Source organism: Chelmon rostratus, chromosome 1 (genome assembly GCF_017976325.1).
Source record: "Chelmon rostratus isolate fCheRos1 chromosome 1, fCheRos1.pri, whole genome shotgun sequence".
NCBI lineage: Eukaryota > Metazoa > Chordata > Actinopteri > Chaetodontiformes > Chaetodontidae > Chelmon > Chelmon rostratus.
Window position 1 is genome coordinate 25,576,761 of NC_055658.1, and position 23,589 is coordinate 25,600,349.

The following is a 23,589-nucleotide window of genomic DNA, read 5'->3' on the forward strand; positions in this document are numbered from 1 at the left end:
TCTCACAGGATACGAACCCCAGTCTCCTGGGTGAAAGTTGCGCCTATGTTTGACCCATCCACCCAGCCTACCTGCTTAACTTCCTCGCTCTTTAGACTTTGTCACCTGACTTTTTTTTTTTCCTCCCTGGCATTTGTGCTTAAAATGCCACGCGGAAAGCTTAAAGGGGACAGTGTTAAATGACATGCAAATAGCAAAAAATGTGTTTTTTTTAACACACAAAATGACTTAAGGCATTGTCGTGTTATACATTTGGTGAGACCAGGCTGAGCCATGCAGAAGCTTTTGGTTTTATTTTTCTGGCCTTTGATATATCTGCCTTCATCCCAGTAAAATGGAGGTAAATGGAATTTTGTTTCTGCGTTGAGCTTCAATCTGACATTGAAGCTCAATGCTGAGCCCCAAAATACCAAACAGATGAGCAAAGTCAGTTTCAATGCAAAGAAAAAATCAGGGCCCATAGTCTTTGTCATGTTTTTCAGACATTAGATCCAATGATCTTGCCAATCCATGTGTATCATTGTCTCTTTCTGCCTTTTCCCTGCACCCTCGCCCCCCCTTTGTTTCCAGGGCATTATCCAGGACGTGAAGTTGATTTTCGCTCCCAACGGCTACATCACACAGTGTCCTAACCTCAACCGCAGTAAGTATCATGATGGCGCAGTCATACATAGCGTCCCGAACGTGCTCTGAGAGTAATTGGAGACGGGAAAAAGAGCGCTTGCCATTACTGTGTGCCATTACAACACTGGGCTGTAATGAGCTATGCATTAGCTGGTGGTGGCCTCTCCCCGCTGATCACAAACAAAGCCGCCCTCCATTGTTTTTTCTTCCTCTACTCCATCTTTATTTTGCTCTCATTCAGATTCAGAGCAGCCTCCTCTCTCCCCGCTTTGTTTCTCCATCTGTTTACTGTCAAACAGATTAAGATACGAGGCCACCGCTGTGCCACTGTCTCTGCACTGATCAATAAGGCATGTAATCACACCTTGTCGCTTTATTATTGATACTTACACCATCCAGAAGCCTAAGACAAAGAGCAAACATATGTGAGAGGCTCTTTTTTTGTTTGTTGCTGGCCGCCATGTGCTCGTATCAATCTCTTATCTAAACACTTCCCTCTCGCTCTTCTTCTCCTTCTCTTCTCTGTTTTGGTGCTTCCCTTTCCTCCGTTGAGCCTGCCCGACCTGCAGCGATTTCCTGAGCCTGGTGCAAGGCATCATGGACCTTCAGGAGCTACTGGCCAAGATGACCCTAAAGGTAAGAACACGGAAAACTAGCTCTTCCACCAGCTCACCAGACTGCGTGACACCATAGGAGAACATATAATCTGCTGCAAAGCTCGATTTATTAGTGTCATAAATGTTTAGGAGACTTTACAGACAAGAGGAAAACACCAAATATTCAAAATGTCAGTGAAAGACCGTTAAATGAAAGTATACAGGTGAAAGATCCACCAACATCTTTCCCAGTTGTAGCCTGACAAACAAACAAACAAATAAATAAATGAGAATGAATAAATAACTTCCCTCTCCGCCGCAGCAGAGACAGCAGAATCCTTTGATTTTGTTGCTGCCTTCGTTGAAGCTTATTGTTCTTTCTCCTCTGAAGTCAGTATCTCAATTTTGTTTAATTTCAACAAGACGGGGCCCAAAAAAAGATACCGGTTATTGTTGGGAAACAAAAACAAAATGAACACGCACCTTAATCTGCCTTTAGAAAATGTGATTATTCTGTCAGTTATTATTGCGAGCGTGGACTGAAGTGGTTTTAGAAGACTCGCCAAAAAACACGCAGAGATATTAATGCGTGTGTAAGACGGAACAGAGAGCAGACAATTACTGGTCCCACAAGGTCTCATATTATTATTTTTTTTCATGGTTTGGCGTTTTTGCTGTCTGCAATTGCTCAAGATTAGAGTACTGAAACAATGGAGCAGTTTTCACTTTGAATGCAGTTGCATGATAACAATAGAGGGAAATGTGAATGCATGTACCATCGCTCCTTGAAATGTAAAATACTTGATTATCCAGTGAAAGTACTGACTGAAAAGAAGAGTAGAGATTGAAAACACCGTGTCACACAGTCCTCATCAGCAGGTTAAGTTCGCTCAGTTGCCTGAAGTGTAACCAGAAAGACCTTGAGTTGTGATTGTTTTTGCTGTTGATTAAAAATCTTAACCTCAAGTTTTGGTGTTTTTGAGCTTTAGTATCAGTTGAAGAAAGGAAGGAAGGAAGGAAGCAGGAAAGGATGAAAGATTTGATTGATTAATATAGAAATAAATCTTTTTTGCAGCATTCCACATCAAGTAACAAGAATAAAAAAATACTGCAATAATTCTACTGCTAATACTAATACTATAACAATAATAATATATAGAAATGTATGTGGTAATAATGATATTGTAATATATAGTCATAATAATAATAGTATAATAACACTAGTAGTTGAATAATACCGTATAAATATCGAGTATAAATAATATAAATATCCACCAGAGTACTGCACTGCTGAATTTGCTCATGTTAATGCGATCACTGTAATTATGAGGTCTGGCAGCAAAGCTTTGTGCACCCTTGGGATGAGAACGTGTTGGACGGTTGGAACTGGGCATCTGTGGATGAGATTAGAGCGGAGTTAGTTGGAAGCCCGGTGCGTCTCACACAGATGCTAAAGGGTTAGGGTTGTGCATCTGTATGAGACACGCAGGTGCGTGACACAGCGGCCGTATTTGACGCTCTGGGGACAGGTTGCTTTATTATATAAGCAAAGTTAATTACAGCTGTAACTCCATAAGGTGGAGGAAAGCATCAAATCAAGGTTTATTACAGCCCAGCATGCCTCAGAAGGCTGCACATAAAATAAAAACATCAATGAGTGACATTAGCAGTGATCAGCGTCAGTGCGTGATATTTCCTTCCACCCCGCTCACGTGTTTTTCCTGACGAATCGCAGTCTGATTGTGAGCTTTAGTTACATGCCTTTGGCTGCCAATATGTGTCATTTTTTTGTTAGCAACACATTCATAATTATCTTACCTAAATACTGACCTTCGCTTATTGAGGTCATTATGCAAAGGATGGATTTTATTGACCAGTTTACGGTAGCGGCTACATCTTTATTAGCACACTCAGTGCTGGGACAATAAGCAGTTTAACTGCTGCATGATTTTCTGTTTATTTTCCTGCTGCTGTCATTTGAAATGCTAGAGGTTTGTTTTTTGGGTAGCACACACACACACACACAAGGGGGGGCACATTCAGGGTTCAGAGAGGTGTCAGGAAAAGGCGACTGCATCGTGACAACAGGAGGCTAACAGTCGTTGTGCATTTTGCCCTGGAGCTACGGGGGAGTGCTTAAACCATTTATAAGACTACACATCTGCATAACTATGTGTGTTATTGTGTGTGATTGACTTTGTGTGTGTGCGTGTGTGTGAGAGTGAGTGTGTGCTTCTGCGCGCTTGAGCGAGCACTATCAGGTGGGAGTGAGCGACGCAAGGACATCTCAGCGGGCAGACGAGCTATAGAATAATTTTCAGTGTAAATAAGGGTGAAATGAAGAACATTACCCTACTGCTGTGTCAATGGCTCCTCCTTCACATGAACACGCCTCGACCTATTGCCACCGGAGCTCGCTGCTCGTACGAGATGCAGCAGGGAGGATGCAGTCAACACCAGCGCTAAATGGCCTCTGTAGAGAATTGGGGAATTCAGCAGGACATGAATAATTGCTTGCTCCTGAGTGTGCGATGTGGAGTGTCAAGGCAAGGTGAGGCGACAATAAGCTCCGCTGTGTGTGTGTGTGGATAAGCATGGCAGCATTTGCGGGTATTATATCTGTGTGTTTGTTTGTTTGCATGAGGAGAAGCACAAGCATATGCTCATGCCAAAACAGGTAGGACTGTACCACTTTTTCCTGATACCACAACATAGAGTATGAGTGCAGATACCAATCCAATAATAGTTTTTTGTAGTTTTTTTTCCTGTTTGAAGGCTCAGTTCATCCCAATTCCAAAAAAAAAGCCTTCTCATCTACCTTAAGGGGTCTGTAGCCATGTAGATAGTATTATTTGTGAAGGTGTGGCTCAGATTTTCTGCCTATAATGGAGGTGACAAAATAGGAATTTTGATTTGGTGCTCACACTTTGTTCAAAATCAACTGCGACATCTCTTTTGAGAACTGATGTCCCTGCTATTTGAAATTACACAGACCTTTCTGTCAACAGTTTTTTTTAAAAATCGCTTACTAAAAAAATTGTCCAAATAACAACGGTTGACGGAAAGCTCAGAGACAGATATTGTAGCTCAAAACTCTACAGATAGAACCAAACTGTCTGCGTGGCTACATGCTGCTACAAGCGGTTATTGTGGGTGAACTGACCCATAAATACTGTCCGAATGTTTAAGTTTTTAAATAAACTGCTGGAGATTCTGGGCCCTGCGAAACAGTGTCTCAAAAATGAATTGTTACAAAGGCGATTTTTCCCACTTATTGAACATTTGGCATTTCATTGCATGGTCTTCACAGCAGTGCAGGCTTTAAGTAAGCCATTGATGTACACTTTGCATAGCTATCTGAATAAATGATGCAGAACTTGTTTAATATTCTCCTCCATCGCTGCTGCAGTGGATCCTCTTGTGTGAAAGCCATGAAAGCAGCCCTGAGTCTACCCAGTGTTTTTAGTAATAACAGGGGATTCGAGGTCCGTGTGTCAGCTGTTTAAATGTTTGTTATTACTGCAGGAGAGGGTTTGGTTTGATTCTGTAGCTCCCTATGCACTTCGCTAATCCAGAGGATTAATTTCTGTTCTTACTAATGTCCGTGCTTGACTTTGGAAGGCTGGGACAGACGGAGTCCCCAACGTGCTGGAAATCCAAACACATCATTACCATCACTTACGTTTTAAGATGCATTGATCTATTAAACTTACCTTCAGGTTCTGGAGTCGCGTTGTCTTTGTTTTATTGTTATGGCTAAAATCTGCTAATTACCTGATAGCAGACATCCCAGATCTGGATTACAAAGAAAATCTAATTAATAGCTTGTCGGCACAGGACTGATTGGTCCCCAGAGTTTTGGAAATTTGACATATCAACTCAACAGGCAGCTAAACGAGGAGGATTAAAAGTAATAAATGCTCCTCTCCCTCGCTCTCCTTCATTTGGACTTTGTCTTCAGCTGTTTATTATTTCACTTGTGTATTCTCAGCATCATGTATCAACCATAGGAGATACATGGCTATTAGCTTCTGACTCCTTTGTGCAGTATCACTGTGCCATTTGATGCTCACGTTGTACAGGAAAGGTATTCCTCTGTGGTGCCTCAAGGCAGCCTCCTAGCCTTTGAAATTGCATTTCAAACATTTTGTTTAGGGCTTTGACAGGACACATCTTTATCGCTCACGGCTCACACAGCTCTCCTGCAGCCAGCCGGGACTCCCCTAAATGAAGCAAAAAGCCTCAGTGACATCCAGCATTTTTCTTTTTTACTGAGAAGCCTCTATCATTTCGCGGCGAGTCCTATCTCTCTGACACGGCGGCCTGGGCAGGTCTCGCAGGAGCAGAGGGGGGCGTAGGCAGAGCTGCAGAGCAGCCTTGAGTGTCTCAAGTGGACCTACAGTTTCTGAGCCGACCTACGCTGCTCAGATCAATTGCACATTTTCGAATTCCCCTACCTTCCCACCTTTCAAGCAGGACTGTCATTGTTTATATGTGGGTCAGACGGTACTTGTATTTTGTGCTGTAGATGACTTTACAACACGTACATCGTGTAACCAGCCAGCTCAAGGCTCTATTTTTCACACAAAACTACACTGTGTGTAGATTAGAAATAAATACAAACTGAACCTTGATGGATGCTGATGTTCAGCAGGAAGAAAAAGAAAAAAAAAAAGTCCTTTATTATTGATTTCATGAAACAAATTATCCAATCACATTGCGTGAAGGTTGTCACTCACAATGTTAAAGACTTGTCTGTTGCAGCTGGATCAATAATCAATGATCTGCTGACGTCACAATGTCCTTTCATTAGTAACAAAACATCAACCGAGAATTAATTTACACTCAGATTCGGCTGATTGTAGTTTGGTTTAACTTTTTATTAAATCACATTTTAAGTGAATCCCACCTGTGTTGACCTGAGTCAATTCATTGATTTAAACCAAAATCGAATATTTATTTAATTATCATAAAATACAGTACAGGCCAGAATGAATGAGCCACAAATCATCTTGGCATCACCAATGTGTCCACCTGCAACCACATTCGATTTAATGTTGGCTGGCAGGTCCTTTTCTGCTGAGTTTCATGGTTCTTAGCGCCTTAACAATTCAAAAACATCATAAAACTTGATTGTCGACTGCTTATTTTAATTCTCTCCAGGGACTGACTCGTTTATTTGGCTCCTTTTAAAAACTGGAAAATACAGCCGAAGTTTTTACTGTCACATCAGTCAAGTTAAACAGAAATGAAGGTTTAAATTGGAGTTTTCAACAGGAAAGAAAATGGAAAAGAATTTGGGGAGAAATTTAACACCACCTGAATCATGTTTGTCATCAACAAAATGTGGAATAACCTTGAAGGAACAAATCTATAACATCACAAAATGTCCACTCTTCACATATTTGCGGTCTCGGTTTTATATTGAAAAGGTCAGGGGTGACTTTCAGCACAAGAGAGGACATATTTGCTTTATCAAAATTTAGCTAAAGCTCTTTACCTTAAACTAAGTGCTGTTCTTGCTTAAAGAAACACACGACTCAGGACGCAAACCCTGCTGTCCGGTGTCAAAGTCTTATACGCCCCTCATCCATCCGACCTAAGAGCCAGGGTTGCTATATGCTGATTCAGAGTTAAACCTGATTGGTCCCACCCTCTGTGCCTCTCCATGTGACACTGCCTCTTGACTCTTTTGTCAGTCAAAGATGCGTCACTTCTGTCAGGAGGCAACCGTGGAGAGTGTTGAGCATGAAATAAGCTGAAGAAGAAGAGCTGATCAGTGTGTAGGAATAAAAGAGGGGTGAGGCGGGATTGGGCCTGTCAGTCTTGTCTGTCATTTCTCGGTAGATTATAGCCTGAGGTCTGGAGCATGAGCTGAATGATGATCAGTTATTATTCTGTGTGCCCTTCTAATGAGTGGCTCCCAGCGGAGCAGCTCCCTGTGAAAACCGACCAGGGCACGCCAGAGGGCAAGAGGGCGGGGCGAGGGGTTACCCTGCATGCACACTCAGACTTTTGATTTAGCTTTGTGACTCTGGTGTTTCTGTGCTCATCTCCAGTTGAACTACGCCGAGTCCAGGCTGACCCAGCTGGAGGGCTGTCACTGCGAGAGGACTTGCAGCGCCAACGGCCTGGTCTACCGGGATAAGGAGCTGTGGGTGGAGCCTGAGAACTGCAGGAACTGTGCATGCAAGGTAAGTGTCGCCCTCGTTCTCACATTCAGAAAAAAAAGGAACCGGCTTTCAGCTGCCACGCTGCAAAACTCTCCATCGAATCCAGCACTTTAATCTATTTTTGAGCCTTGAAAGTATTGCTTTCTTCAAACAAGTGGAAAAATCTACCGCTGCAAGAAGATTATTCCAACCTTTTTCCCACAGTCAACTTCTGTAGAATTCTGGAGAAATTTGATTCAGTATTGTGAAAAGAAGCAGTTTCTTTAACCTCTTAAACCTCTTGGCATTTATGCCCTTATATGGACAATAGAGAGATGACAGGAAGTTAGAGCCATGAGAAACATGAACCCTTTTGGCTGCCGAGGCACCCGTACAGCATCCCAGTCTGTACCAGCTTTTTTTCAGCTCTGCATTGAAGCTATGTTTTAAAAACCCAAGACCATTTTAATTCTAATGAAAAATCCAAATTTTGAGACCCATAAAAGACTGCTAATAATGATAGACCAAGAGGCATCATATGAAATCAAAGGGAAAATACGAGTAGTCAAGGGAAGTTAAGTACAGCTAAAAGGCAAATGATTTATAACGAAATAACCCACACTGCATCCACTTTCAGCGGCACAGTTCGATGATGCATTACAGCGTCGCAGGATAGCTGTGGGTAGATTTTTTTCTTTAATAGAAAGTCACTACAACCCTTATTTCCTCCCCTCTCAACAGCTTCTTTAACTTGCCTTCCCATCAGACCTCCCTTTTTCCCTGCCCCTGCGTCGTCTCTCCCTGCCTCCTGCCCGCCCCCTAATAAGTGCCCCCTAATAAGCCTCCCTGCCTGCACTCATACAGACTTTGAAATTTGTTGAATCAGGCCATCCCGAGCCCTGGGGAATTATACTTGCTGCATCATTGCACATCAAGCACAGGGTTGAGTTTAGTTGGTCTGATTTCCTCCCGTGGACATGCCATTAACTGATAACCGCGGCGTCCTGGGGGAACTATTTCCGATGACTCATGAAATGAAGAGGCGCTCACAGAGAGAGAGATATCAGCCCCCAAAATTGAAGGCAGTCCTTCAGGGCCTGAATAAATACCTGCTATCAGCAGGCTGCTTGGTTCCAGTATCTGCCATCCACCTCTCGATGATGAATCTGTTATCTGACTGTATGACATTATAATTCTTTTTTTTTTTTTTAGTGCCTAAATGTGATAGCTTTCAGTTTCAGATTGCATTTCTGCAGGTGGGACTAACCGTTTTGCCTGGTTTGGATGGAGCATTAGACATTCAGGGTCAGGCGTAAGCTGCATCGGATGAAAGCATACATTACACTGCATGTGTTATATATGTTTACTGTCGGGGTACTGGGTTGAGTGGGGTCCAGATAAAGATGTAAAATTCCATGAAAGCTTGTGCAAAGATAAATTGAGACATAGAGGGAAAAACAGCACACAGACATGTTCAGTGAGGATTTTTTGACAGAGCCACGGGCAAAAGCTGCATGTTCAAAGTCAGTATTGGATTTTTCCCTCTGACAGTTGTGTGTTTTTGGTTAAAAAAACGACATAAAATGAGTAAAAATTACGCTAATTTCCTTTCAGAATGGTGTGGTGGAGTGTCGCAGGATTTTCTGTCCTCCGGCAAACTGCTCAGAGGACTCGCTGCCCGTGCACGTGGACGGGACTTGCTGCAAGAAATGCAGACGTAAGTATCAGCAGCTGAAGGCATGTTCACTACCAAACCTGTCAAACTCATTTGTTTTTCTGCCGAACAGTTAACAGCTGATGATGATAGAAATTGTTCATTTTGCTGAGTCAACACCGTGGCCATGATACTACCACTTTCCTATATTTCTCTTTAATCCAGTATATAGCTCAGAGCTATGCTATCTCTCCACAGAGGCTTTCTTTCAATTCTTCTTAATTCTTCTTTGAAATACTTTGGTTTACATTTTAATCAAAAGTTAAATAAAGTTGTGTTTTTTGCTGCTCTTTTTCTGGCAGTATGACTACATCACCTCACTTTGCAAATGCACATACAGGGTATGACTTTGACAGATGTTGTTGTTGGAGAGGACAGTTATTAGAGTGGTCACACTTAAACAGCATTTGTCTCCTGTTGAACTGATCCCTCATGCAAGAGTTTTAATCAGACTGAGCTTGTTTGCAAAATAGCAAGGCTGTACAGACCTCACATTAAGATTGTACAGATTGTTGATATAATATCCATTTTAATTGGATGGTGAAGCACAGAAGCAACGGAGCAGGAGAGAAGCTACATAGCTGTTAGCGATTTGAAGCACGTTGATACAAGGTGTGTTTATCTGCTAAGCTGCAAACATTTGCATTCCTGGCTAACTAGCTTACAGCCTGCTGTAGTAACCTGTTATTTCCAGATTTTGAGTTACGAGAGTGGAAACATGAAGACGTCCACTGAGGATGTATTTTTTAACCAAATCATGACAGATTAGGATTGCATTAGCTTTCCCAGGCTAGCCATCATTTCAGCTGATAAACTCAATAGTCGTCAGCAAAAAATTAGATAACTGCTTTTGTTTGCTTTTTGAGTGAAATCAAAGACCAATTGTCTTTTAAATACTGTGGATTTTGTGGGGTATATCTGCCGTTCTTATGGAAATCTTGGCGGTTGTTGCGACCAGAGTGGCAGGCCTTAGCGAACGCTCAACTGTCAGCTTGTGGAACGCTCTTGTTAGCCTGCTAGCTTATGTTTGTGACCCTTCCTTACGCACTTTCCAGCCCTTCCTGCTTCCTGCCCCATCAAGTGGACATTTCTGGTCTTACCACACCTTAAGACTTTTTGCTGCAGTATAACAGCCGCTTCCTGTTCTTTGCTAGTGATACATTATTATATTATGCACACAACCCAACCACATATGATTGCTTGTCAGGAAAAAAAATGTTCACCAATGCTGTCATTTTCCGACACTCCTGAATACATGCTCAGCTTGTTTATGCTGCAGTATTTCATGCTTTTGAGGCAGGCCTACCACTGCAACCAGAAGCACTCTAAATACAAACAAGAGGGCTGTGTGGCTGGTGTTCTGCTGGCACAATGAAACCAAAGCAAACTACGCGAGAGCAAAGATCACAGTCACCTGATTTTCATGGAAGCACTATTTCTAGTATAAAGCACACAGGGGTCTGGTAACGGCTCACAGACCCATGGACAACTGTGTCTATCTTGCTATACTGCAAAAACACTAAATCCCTGAAGTATAGTTCGTCTTTGAATAATTCCAGCCCTCCTCTGCCTCCCTCTATCCCTCCGCTCGCTCCGTCTTCCTCCTCTTCCTCCCCTGTGAACATCAGAGGTCTGGCACAGACGAACGAGGGAGCAGCGCTCCAGCAGTGCGACTGAGCGCTCCACAGTCCTGCACCCTGGAGAGGAGAAAAGCAGGACTTCATATCATATGCTTCGTTTTCTATTTCTGCTATCGCCAGAGGAATATGCAGAAGGGTCTCCTCTGTTGTATTCTTAATGCGCTGTTACACTTCCTCTCCGCTTATGCACACCAGCCAAGAACAACTCTCTTTCTAACGGAATTAAGTATGCAGAACTTCAGGCTGAAAACTTTTATTTTTTCCACAGGCAATCTCAAAAGCATTTTTCTCTATTGTTGAAACTACCACAGGAAGTGATAATAGCTCCGGAATAATTCTGTTTATGCTAATTCATAGTGACCATACTTACTAGAGTGTTATTGATGCAGTTATGTTCTATTTTTTCTGCACACAGCGAAATGTACCTACCTGGGCAAGATCTTTTCTGAAGGCCAGCGCTTTTTATCCCGGAGCTGCAGGGAATGCAAGGTAATACTCTTATTCCGTCCAATTACTTCTCCAGCATTTAGCCTCTACTCTTCAATGAGATCGCCATGCAGCGCTTCTCCTTCAGCATAAATGCGCAATGATTGCGTGTGGTGGACTGCTCGGTGTGTTATTCAATTAGCCGGTAGGCCTTATTAGTTTTCCCTCCCTCCTCCAATCTGTTCTATCTGCCTTTTTCTTCTCTCTAATGGCAAGATAGCCAGGTAATTAGAATAACGTATGAACGCAGCAACACAAAGGCCTGATTTGAATTGGAGCTTCATCACTGCATGGATTATAATTAAAGTCATTATTCCAGTTCAGCATAGAACAGAGGTGAACTTTCTTCACTGAGAAGCCATTTATCTTTAAAGACACTATTTTAAGGAGGAAATTAGCGTTTTATGCATGTAATTGCTTACAAAGAGCCACGCAGTGAATTCCTGGACTCATTATTAGCCCCCAGACACCTCGAAACATCATTATATTGTTTGGAGACTCTGTTGCAAGCAATTAGAGCCATCCTTTACTCTTGGATGTGAGTGCTACTAAATGACCAATTTGTAGACAAATTACTTTTTGAAGGGGCCCGACAATGTTTTATTTTGAGGCTTTCAGGGGTCCCTAGTGTCAGCATTTTGGTCCACGACGGCCTATAAATCTCAGCTATAGGACTCAGCATGTGTGTCTAAACATGCAAGCTTGATTTGGTGTATTTTCGTGTGGTTCCTGTGTGTTAGATTGAGAGGAATGTCTCTGATGAGCACTGATTCGTTCTGTAACCTTCCCTCTCTGGACCATCTCTCTGCCCTCTCGCCGGCACAGCGGGGGAGGTGCAAAGTGAGAAAGTGAGTGTATGCATTGACATATGGGGGGAATAAGTAAGAGAAATGAGAGAGAGACAGGGGGCCACATTAGACCATTTGTGGATGAGGTGTGAAACTAAGCAAATTATTCTGGTCCACAGTTAAAACCATCACTGTTAATTTAAAGGTCTATATTGGTGGTTCATGGTGTGCCGTCTCTATGGATAATCTCACACTCAGCAATTCAAAGCAATTGCCACCATAAATTCATGCGGCAAATTGAGTCTCCTTCCTATATGAGGCAGGCTTTAGTATGGAGAACAGACGTAGTAAAGCTGGGGATGGTGGCTCAGGCCATCACCATCTCCGTCGGACTCCTGGCCAATCCAAAAATGAGCAAAGAGGTGGAGCAAATAGGTGAGGCAAACATAGCGGCTACCTGTCACCCAAAATGGCCATGTCCATATTTATTCATATATGTAAGAATCAAATTTATATAAAGATTTGCCCCCGTGCAGTTGTGATGAATGGAGAAAAATGTTTTTTGTACCAGGCTGTCAACATGTTTATTTCTGCTCTAAAGTTGGGGATCTATGGGGATTGACTCACTTTTGGAGCCAGCCTCAAGTGTGACTTTCAAATGAAATGTTTGATAATGATGGTAAAAAAGATAAGTGGAATAAGCATAACTGATAGGAACGTAATGAAAGTAAGACCCAGTTTGAAATTAAGATCGTATTCTCGTTAATGATCAGAGCAGCTTTTGAGGGTCTTTGAGTCACCTGATGCCTTTTCCTGCAGCCTGCGTTCACTGGCTGATTTCATGCTGCTGGGCACACTGAAGCTTGCTAGGGGACTGATGGGAGATTGTGGCCAGATGTGCAATAGCATCTCATCGAGGCAATAATGTTTTTCTCTCTTTTGTGAAAGCACAGCTGGTGGGTAAAGTGAAGTTACAGTTGCTCTGAATTGTTTTTGCTTTTCTAAGTTGTCTCTCTCCAGCCAGTTGTTTTCCTCTTGACCTCTGCTGTCGTTGCCTCTCAGAGAACAGCTGAATGAAGTGCTGCAGTGAGTCTGAGAGGATAAGAAAATGCACTGCCTGGTCTGGTTTTTAAAGAAACATTAAGCAAACTTATTAGGCAAAAATACCAAATGTGTGCTGCTCAAATATGAGGATTTGCTGCTTTTTTAAATATCATTCTAAATCAAACATTTTTAGGTTTTATTTTTCAAGCTAAAAAAGCTATTTGAATACATCGCCTTGAGCTGTGTTCGCGTTTTTATGTATTTTTTTGACTCTTTAAAGGCCGGAGTAAAAGCAGCGACAACTCAACATATCGCCTTCTGTAAAGTTGTTGTGGCTAATATGTTTAGCTGGTTGCTGTGTGGTGCTCGACAGGTAGCGTCTGGTGGGTTTATCAAAGCTTTTCCAATGAACAGCTGCCTTCCGCTGCTTTGATGAGGGTGGACTGTGCGGGCCTTCAAACCAAAACAATGAGCTAACAGACATTCGTCACTTCAGCTTCCACATTAAACATCCTTATTTGAGCCACTGTTTGTAAAAAAATTCTAATTAGTGATGCTTTAGTTGATTAACTGAAAAACGGCTTCATTCCTGAATTAATTTGAAAATACTTGTTGTTGTTTGTTAATGAGCGAATAACTGATTGACTGATGAAAGGCTCAGATTGCAAAGCGACTGTGCTGTTAAAAGATGACGCGGTCCAGCATTGTAGGAGGCTGTGAAGGAGAAATCTCAGGGATTTGAGTCGATACTCCGCACCTTGAGAGCGGGGACCACCAGAGCTCTGACACACGAGCCGGGCTGCTGCTGCGGTGTGTCTGCCATTTGTTCTGAAGGCCCAGGGGACGATGACACCGTCTTCTATCTACCCTTGTTTCCCTGCTTTGGTGGCATGTATCTGCACCTTACCTGCTATCTGTAACCATGCCCTCCTTGTGTGAATGTGAGCAGCTTGTGCGGCCTTTACATTCCACCTTCGCTGTTGTCATGGCAGCCTCATTCAGTCAGGGGTGTCTTAAAATACCTTTTTCGAACATCTGAAAATGTCCTTTTAACTGTCAGTGTGCTTTAACACATTTCAAAGGTGGTCGTGTCATTCTCACCTTTTCTGATCTTCAAATTATCAGGTTCAGACTGGCAGAATGTCGCTCTGCACGCAGGCCTTTGTGTGAGGTTTGAGAACTCTGAAAGCATTTATTAAACTTAAAATAAAATAAAAAGGTTGCTTTTGGATTTATTTGCAGGATTGTAAAACACGAAGGTTTAATATTTCATTTAAACATTTTATGAAAGACCTTCAAATAATGACTGACTGACTTATCTCAATATGTAAATCACTGTGGACACAATAGTCTGTACGTCTTGATTGTAACACTATTCTGTAAGATAAAGCAAAGAGTTGTTTTATATCAGTAAATTATTACCATTTTAGACCACTGAGGTCAGTTTATTTTAATAAAACCTCTTTGTGGTGTTGCTATGCCATTTTCTTACTGGTTTCCACTGAGGTTGTCCCAGTCAAGTTCTTTATGTTGCGTATATGCAAATAATTAGTCCAGTGCAATACTTATATTCACTTAAATGTTGAGTGCAGTGCTTAAAGTGCAGGGATGTAACCTTTTTTCAGCTTCTGTCCTGAGACACGCTGTACCATGGTTGGTTTAGATTCTGTCAAAATCAGCACATCTGTAGAGGGAAAGGCAGATTTAGCCTTCTTTTTAAATGTATTAAAAATCACATCTATTTTTTTGGTCATATTTTTACAAGCTCAAAGGTTGAAACATGCATGCCACTGTATGAACATGCATCCAATGTGACAGTCGCCAATAAATGATCAGGAAAAATTAGCAAAAGGAGCCTGTTTCGCATTTTTTTCTGGATAAGATAGTTTCACTTATTTCATAGACCTTCACACATTTGACCCCAGCACTGACATTGCGATGTTTGGCCTCTGTCCTGTCCTGTCCTTCCAGAACGGCCTGATGGTGAAAGTCACGGAAACTTGTCCAGAGCTCAACTGCACCGTCGCTGAACAGATATTACCAGATGGCAGATGCTGCAATGTTTGCAGAGGTACGTCTTCCTTCCTGCTGCACTCTTTCTTTGGACCTGCACGCATCGATCCCCTGCCACTGCGAGAAGTAAACACACCCGGTCTGTCGGACGCTGATTCAGGCTGCATCTCCACAATAACTCCATTCCTCTCCCTTTCATCCTGCTATGAATGCTTCTTGGCTGGGATACATATCAGAGCAGATTGGTCTGTCTGCTATGGAGCACCTGCTATGCCAATTTGCCCGTACCCCGCTGCTTTGGCAGGGAGGTACTACAGGGTAAATAGCCACCGGTAATTCAGTAAATACATTGAATAAACAAACTGTAGGAGGCTGTCAGCTATAGAGCCATAATGAAAGAAGCCCAGGACGGGTTTGAAGGAAATTGTGTTCTCGTTTAGGCAAGATAAGCAGCACGCCTTAGACTCACTGTATTCAGAGGAGAGGAGGATGAGAATAAGGTAAAAGAGAAGGCGAAGAAAAGATAGAGAAATAGGAAGGAGAGAAGGAAGATGACAAAGTAAAAGGCTAAGAGTGTAAACGAGAGGACGGCAAGGAGAGAGGAAGGAAGTAAATCTGAGGCCTGCTATTTTGAAAATAAAGAAGGCAAAGAGAGGATGAGGCTTTATGATGAGAATAGTAAAAGAAAGGAGAAGGAGGAGGAGAAAGGGCAGGAGAGGAAGAGGAAAGAGAAGCGAGGAGAAAAGGATGAGAAGAGGGAGGAGAAGAAAGGTATAGAATGTAGAGGAACCGACAGCAGAGAGGCGAAAGACGTGTAGGCGAGAGGAGGGTTTATACAGTAAGAGCAAACAATTAAAGATTAGAGTCACAGCTCTCTTCCCTGCAACCCCCTTCCTGTCTGTCTCTCTCTCACACACACACACACACACACCATCGCCAAAACTCAGAGCCCATCATTATTTCCAAACCTTCTCCAGACTTCTTCTTCTTCTTCTACGCCGTGTGACTCAGTGTTTTTCCGCCGCTCTGAAATTTACTCGAGTCCTCAAAGCCACACTGGCTCTGTTAAATTGGTAATTACACAATTGTCACAGGGAGTTTAGACTCCTCTGTTTTACTGAAATAGAAAAAAAAAGAATTGCACAGCGAGGGATGTGTGTGTGTATAGCAAAACAACTGCACTGTAGCACAAGTGCGCTCGTGGACACACTCATGCATGTTTGTTATTCCTTGTGTAGTCGGTCCCTTTGCATGTGCGCCCTGTTCTGTGGGTGCTGCTGGAGATGGTGGAGGGGTGAGAGGAAGAATAATGCGTACGCAGCTCTTTCCTCAGTAATGGCTCCCCAGGCTCCCTGCCTCTCAGGGCTTTTATGTGCAGCGAGTCTGTCTTTCATTACAGGACATGATGGGCTACATCAGCTCATACTTACCGAGCAGGAGACATCATCTTCTTGTCTGTCTGCATCTTTAGCTGTCAGTCTGATTCTCAGTACATCTGTCTGTCTGACATGTCACATTGCGTTACATGTGCAGGGTCTTTGGTTGGTAGGTTTGCTTCGAGTTTGACAAAAGGTTGATAGCGCGGTGCAGACGGTGCGGGGGCGAAGTTCCCGTCCACCACCGGAAACAACCAGAGTTTGAATCCCAGCAGCAGGACCACGGCTGCCATTAGACACAATTGGTCATTGTGTGTGCCAGTGAGGGATCGTGACTCCTGCTGGCTTCCATTGAAAAAATAAAAAATAAAAAAATAAAAACTTCCCCACTGTGACCTTGAAACATGCCTTTGAGATGCATTCTTTTAAAACTTCATTTCGGAGGAGGGCAGCTGTATTCAGCTTGGATTTTAAAAGTTACAGTTGATTGAAATGGTGCCCAGAGTCACTGAAAGATCTCAAACCACTGCTGCAACACCGTCCACTCTGTTGATCCATCTGTTCAGCAGGTTCCACGCACTCATACTGTAGTTTCTCCACAACAGAGCTAAATACTCCCTGTCACGCTGCTGCACCCTAATAGAGCTCAGCCAGAAGTAGCCTGTTTAGTCTTTTACTACCTCTGGCAAGGGGGTCATGTTTTCAGCCTGGTTTGTTGGTTTGTTTGTCTGTCAACAGGATTACGCAAAAACTGCTCTTCCAATGTTCATGAAACTTGGTGGAAGGGCGTAGGATGGGCCCAGGAGGATCCCATTAAATGTTGGAGTGGATCTGAATCACGAGGCGGATGCGCAAATTCTTTTTCACTTTCCTTAACATCGCATGATACGGCCTTTGGTCCTGGTGGAATAAATGCCATGCATCTTAAATTCCAGTCGTCCGTAGTGAAGCTCAACAGTGTCAGAATAGCCAATTATAATGAGTCGATGACTCCATGTTGCAGTCTACATTCACGGTTATCAGTAGTCCTCTGGGATAGCTGACACATGCCATAAAGAAGACATATGGAGCACTCGGGCACAGTGGTTTCATGGGAGAACTGGTGCTAATTTAAACATTCAATTGTAACGAGACTTTCTTCTCAAACTAATGCTAGAAAATGTGATAGGAATCAAATCAAGGAATCCTATTCATTTTCTGTGGAGATCTGGAGATCCGGCAGTGCAGTGCATGATGGGTATGACACAGCGAGTTGACGGACCAGTCAACTGTACCAGTCTGTACCATCAGATGTGGCTATGGAAACATAAATACACACATCAGGCAACTATTTATGCTCTTACAGCCAAATGTGAATTGCTTGCAATAAACTGCTCGAACTTTATGCCTTGTGAGAACAAGCAATAATATCGACCGTGAAGTTTGGCTCGATTTGCATATCATAAAAGAGTGCAGAGTTCTGCACTCTCCAAACACCCTTCTAGTTTGTGACATAGTTGTTATATGACATTTTACTGCATACGCTTATTTGAAACTTCTCTGTTGGAGGTGCAGCATCCCTCAGGGGCCGGCCATTTATGTGTCCAGTCCTCAATTGATTACAGAGAGTCAGCATCTTGTGCTGGATATAAAAACTGTCTTTTCGCTTGTTCTGTAAAACATGATGATAAAGATCCTGTGTTGAAATATGTTGGCTGGCCAAGTGGAGACTCTCACAGTAAGTCTGTTGCAGTCATTTTTCACATTTGGTTCTTTTGCTACCTTGAAGCAGCAGTAGTCCACTCTTTCTACAAGCATCCTTTAGAACCAGCACATCAACACAGCGTGTTCGCTGTCCTGTGGCCGAGTAGCACACTAGTGACTCTTTGACTTGGCTGGATAGATGACATCCCCTGAGATCTTCCTACATGCTCTGTGTGTGCACAGTGCACTTTTTTTTGCCTTGTTTGTGTGTCCACATGCTTTCATGGAAGCCAAAAGTTTTATTATTGCACCAAATTTACTGCAGTCATAAACTTTATACATGAGGCTTCTTGTCATCCGCGGTACTGTGGGCGACAGGAACAAGGTTGCTCGTTTGTGCATTTGTCTGCTTTTATCTCCGTGTGCAGTTGCTTGCTTGTGTTTGTGTGTGTCTGTGGACAACTTTTCACTGCCTTGACTGAGCAAATTTTAAGACCCAAGTAAATCGAGGCTTCCTTTGTCCCTCTCTTTCAGGTTATGACTTCTGCGCGGAGGGACTCATTTGTGGAGAAAACTCTGAATGTAAAAACCGGAATACTAAAGCAGAGTGTGAATGCAAGAGCGGCTATGCCTCCATCCACGGGGATTCTACTTACTGTGAAGGTAGGACTGTGATTTACTCGGCTCAGGCTGAGCTGGGGCTCATGTGACTGACTCATAATATCTATTAGCTTGGGGTGTTGAACGCAGTATGTGTGGCAGTATGTCATCGTTTAAGTCACTGTTCTGTTTTAGGGGCATGTTTATGTTGGCTGTGGGCCACAGGCTGAGACTTGTAATGAGCTGAGTGTATGATACGATGACAAAAGGTTGTAAATAGGGTCCAAAATGTATTTTGCTCTATCTGCAAATGGATGGTCGGCTGAAAAAGCTTACCAGCCATAACATTTTTCCACCGGCTATTAAACTGCATAAAATCCAATGTCATTGAGAATATAAATGAGCTGCGGAAACGCTGCTCCTCTGTGGTGCCCGGCAAGTGATCAACCAGGTAGCTGGCAAGATAAAGTATGTGTAACCGTAGCGATGAGGATGGTGAGTGTCAACCAAAGGATGGTGATACAATTTTTGATGGTCATAGGCCGCATGCTGCGACCAGAGTGCAGAGTGGATGCAAAACAAAGTGTGGTCAATCAACTGATGTGCTGTAGTGATGAAGGTTTGCTTCAGGACGTTTGCATGTTTAGTCCATTAATGATATTTCACATTACCCCTGGCCATTTTCCAAAAGAAAAAGGAAACCACTGAGTTCTGAATAGATTTTCTTCCTTCCTTCCAGCCATTAATTTTATGTAATCCCAGTTTGAAGATAAAAATTTAGACCCTCCTCAAAGTTTCAATATCGTCTAATGACAATGCAGCTGTGAGCTTTATTATGGTGCAGGATCAGGCTCTAACTCTTGTTCCTATGAAGGCTGAAAGCCCTTATTTTAGTTGCTTTGGACGAAAATGCCTACCAAATAAATGTAATGTAATCAAGATTTCAGAGGCAGATGCTGACAAGAATCACATTCAAGACATGTGTTGATGGAATCTAAACCCAGATGAAACACATGAAGCAAACATGGACGCTGGCAAATTATAATAAGAATTTAGTAATTTCTTGCATTAAAGTTGCTGCTGTTCGGCTTCCTCTTGAATCCTATGTATTGGGGAATTTAGAATGTATTACGGAGGACGTTTTTCAACACAGTCCATGCTTGCAACTGCTTAACGTGTACTGATAAGAAAAATAAGACTGTGTGACTTAATGTCCACAGTGATGAAATACCTTTTTGAAGCAAATTCTGAAGCAGGTCTTCAAGTTGACTTTTGCCGCATCCAAAAATAAACTAAAACTAATGTGCTGCCAGCAAGGTACAAAGTCAGTTTGTGAGTTTGGCGTGCCTTTAGAGAATAGAGAATGGAAATGTTGTATTCCGTGTGCTGGCACAAGCATGACTCCTTTGAGATTATTGTGAAACTCTTGTTTATACTCTTTTTTTTCCCCTTAAATCAAAGTTTTGGTGCGATTTAAACTTCGTTGGCAGCAGAAAAGCTCTTGCTCTTGCTCCGGCGCTGGAGAGTGGAGAGTTCGCCATCCCAAACTGCATACTCTTACTTTTTACAGCACTATTTCAACCTTAATAAACAAGAGTACCTATTATTTGCAGTAGTGTGTGTGCTTCACTTTTCCTAGAAACCATATAATCCGACTTTTGCGGCATATAATCTGACCCATCACTAACAGTGTCAGGGTGCTTCCAGCGTGCTGATTGTTGGACTCGGCTGCGTAAAAGCCCCACTGTGTGGATGTTGGAGGCCCAGGGTACTTGTGGTGGAGCTAATGGCCTTATTTGATTAAGAGGCTTGGGAGCGGGAGTCGGCGGATTGAAGGATTTACTCAATGCTCGGTGCAGTTGTCTTTGGGTCGGAGCCACAGCAGACTGAATCCACTAAACACAAGCCCTCCAGTCTGTCTGCCTCTGTTTGATCTGCATGGTAAAGAGGTTTACCCAGAGCTCCACTCCAATCCACGACAGTCCCACACCATATGAGTGAGGGCTGGGAAACGCTGATTGTTAGATCAACTACAGTATGTAAATCGTGGAGCCAGAGCTCTATTGGCTACAGCGGCATTATCCATGTTTGGGGGTTGTTCCCTAAAGGCAGCTCAAACATCTATTGTAAATGGATTAGCTGGAATCCTGCTGTACAGTATGGTGATATTTGACGTGGCTTCACACTCACCTCCGACTTTAATTTTCTTAGGGTAACACGTCTTACACAGCAGACTGGGGTAATGACATTTTTCTTGTTGTTTTATTGGTGTTATAAACACAGCCTGGCGGTCTGATGGGGTGTCACTGATATTCTAATAGATGTTTTACAGAGCAAATTAATTTCCCGTTTGTATTTTATAAACAGGAGATTGTGTCTCTAAGCTGTTGTTAAATGTGACCGTTATACCCTCATAAATGTTTTAATATGCAGCTGAATGATTGAAGATGAGATTATTTACTTGTAATCAGAGGGCTGTTTGAGTAGGGACCAGACGATTTAAACACAGCCCAGCTTCAACTTTCTGTATTGCATTCAGTCACCTTGTGGTGCCATAACTATTCTCTTCCTCTCTTTAAACTACATACTTAATTATTCTCAATGGGACAGTTGGCTGGTGTGTTGGCCTGCAGTGTGTCAAAACTTTGGATAAGTGCAGAATCTTATCAAAGGTTGCATTGATTTAACACAGGTTAAATAAATTATGAACAGCTTTGTTGCTTTAAATTGTGCACATTTTGGCGAATACGCACAACAGACATTCACGCTGCCACAGCTGCAAGCACTTCCTGTTTGCACTTAAACGTTTGGTATAAAAGCGACAATCAACTGGATGCCTCTTCTCCTGAAAACGTACTTTTACTGATATATTTTGCGATTGGGTGTATTCCAAGATGACTGATTTATGACTCTGAGAAGACGGGCTGGCATTCAGGATGAAAAAGGTGTTTCTCTGGCGTTAAAAGTCACCGAAGCTGCAGCACATTGTGTCTCTCTGCCGCACCATATATGACACAGGCCTGGTTTCTGCACACAGCAAGAGAATGAGGTGAATGTGTTGATATTTACAGCCTAATCTCAGAGCGAGCAGCAATGTCCCTGCATGCGCATGCACACATGCAGAGACACAAACAAAGGCGCACACTAAGCCCAGTAGGGTGTGTTTATTTACTCCATTAAAGTTGTATTAATGCATATGGGCTGATATCTTTCTAGCTTTAAGCAGGGATGGAAAGAGTGCAAAAATATTATGCTCAGGTAAAAGCACTGTTACTTTAGAGAGATTTTAGGCTTGTAAAAGTAGCTGTGTAAAAATGTACTCTTGAGTAAATGTTGCTATATGATGATATATTATACTACTGTTTAGGTGAAGAACAACCTTAGGCTACAAAATAAATTGTATTAAATCTCAATAAATGCACAAATGGAACAACATCCGCAGCACGAGGCCAGATGTCCAAACCAACAATAAATTCCATCTCTACAGATGGCCCTCTGCAGCCTGTGCACACAACTAGTTAACTAACAACTGATCAGTTACACATATTCAGCTACAGTCCTCAGTGAAGTCTCACCAGAATTAACCAGAAAAGATGACAAAACTCAGAAATTACAAGAAAATGACAATGAATGAGTAGGTTTATGGACACCGCAGTGGATGGAACAGGCATTATTAAGCCACATAAGGTAAATAGCATGATGATTGTTGTGCATAGCTTCATTGTTTTGTACACTCAGCCAGTAAACGCCCCTCTCTGGACACGGGGCTCTTCTCACCTGCAGCTGCAGACACGCCAGCAGCTTCTTCTCTGCTGCAACTGCTGAGCACAGTTATTGGGACCCTTTCCTGTGACTTTTGGTTTTTACTTTAAAAAAACCCTTTGAATTATAGCACAATATTTGCGATTAAAAGTATGGGTTTTTTTATATACTCAAAAAAGTACACATAAGTACATAAATAAATGACTTTGTTACAGTAACCAGAGTAAATGTGATTCCTCACTCCCACCCCCCTCCCAGTCCAGCTGGAGGCATCAGTCTGCTCAGTGGGTTTAAAGACAGCTGCTCCTCCTCTATATGTTGTAATCCTAGAAGAATCCTGGGAGAACGCAGTGGTTGCTATTGATTGGTCTTGTCAACACTCTGCAACTCAAAGGCTCCAACAAGGCTTACTGCTGGCCTGCTGCTGCTGGCTCTGCATCAGCAACCGAGTGGACACGTGAAGCACGACAGATGTGATTCTCAGTTGTAACTGACTTCACACGAAATGAGCTCGGCTATCGTTCACAAGTTTGGAATCACCTGCAACAAAAACTTGATTCAGTTCAGTCACATGGCTAAGAGCACTACTCTGTATGTTGGTCGCTGTTATTTTGTATGAAAGGCTTGCAAAAAAAAGTCATGTTTTGTGAGTGAAGAACGAGACGATGTACAATGGTTCAGCCAGACTGTGAGACAGTTGAAAAGGCAGAAAGAGACACGCAGCATAAGAAATCAGCAGTTTCATGGGAAAGAAAACTGGTTGTTTAGTATCAAAATCTGTGCAGATTGTTGGTTCCTGTTTCAGTGTCATGTGAAGCACAATGCCTATGGCAGCCTTTAAATAGCAGGTGTGTTGCTTTAGCAGAGCTAAAAGAGAAAAGAAGGTTAGTTTAGTGTTTGCACTGTTGGAATTCGATCGCAGACTATCAGCTGAACAAACCACAGTTTTAATTCAGTTCAGTCCAACAAAATGTGGTTCAATTCGAGGGCTTGAAAAACAAATGCACAATCAATGGGGATTTCGTGGGGGGGACTTAATGAAAGTTTTAATCATTTGATTGTTCTTATTATGGGACCAAAACTATTTCAAATGTAATGTGTCTGAATTATG

The 23,589-nt window shown here is 42.6% G+C and overlaps 1 protein-coding gene across 1 annotated transcript in view; it reads left to right on the forward strand.

The window, feature by feature from the left end:
* LOC121603868 (protein kinase C-binding protein NELL1-like) overlaps nt 1-23,589 on the forward strand; it is a 233,413-nt gene that overhangs the window by 79,240 nt on the left and 130,584 nt on the right. The window contains exons 6-12 of the mRNA XM_041933140.1: nt 571-643; nt 1,178-1,260; nt 7,280-7,414; nt 8,987-9,089; nt 11,142-11,215; nt 15,016-15,115; nt 18,651-18,779. Of these exons, the coding sequence (XP_041789074.1) occupies nt 571-643; nt 1,178-1,260; nt 7,280-7,414; nt 8,987-9,089; nt 11,142-11,215; nt 15,016-15,115; nt 18,651-18,779 (697 nt within the window). The remainder of the gene's footprint in view (nt 1-570; nt 644-1,177; nt 1,261-7,279; nt 7,415-8,986; nt 9,090-11,141; nt 11,216-15,015; nt 15,116-18,650; nt 18,780-23,589) is intronic.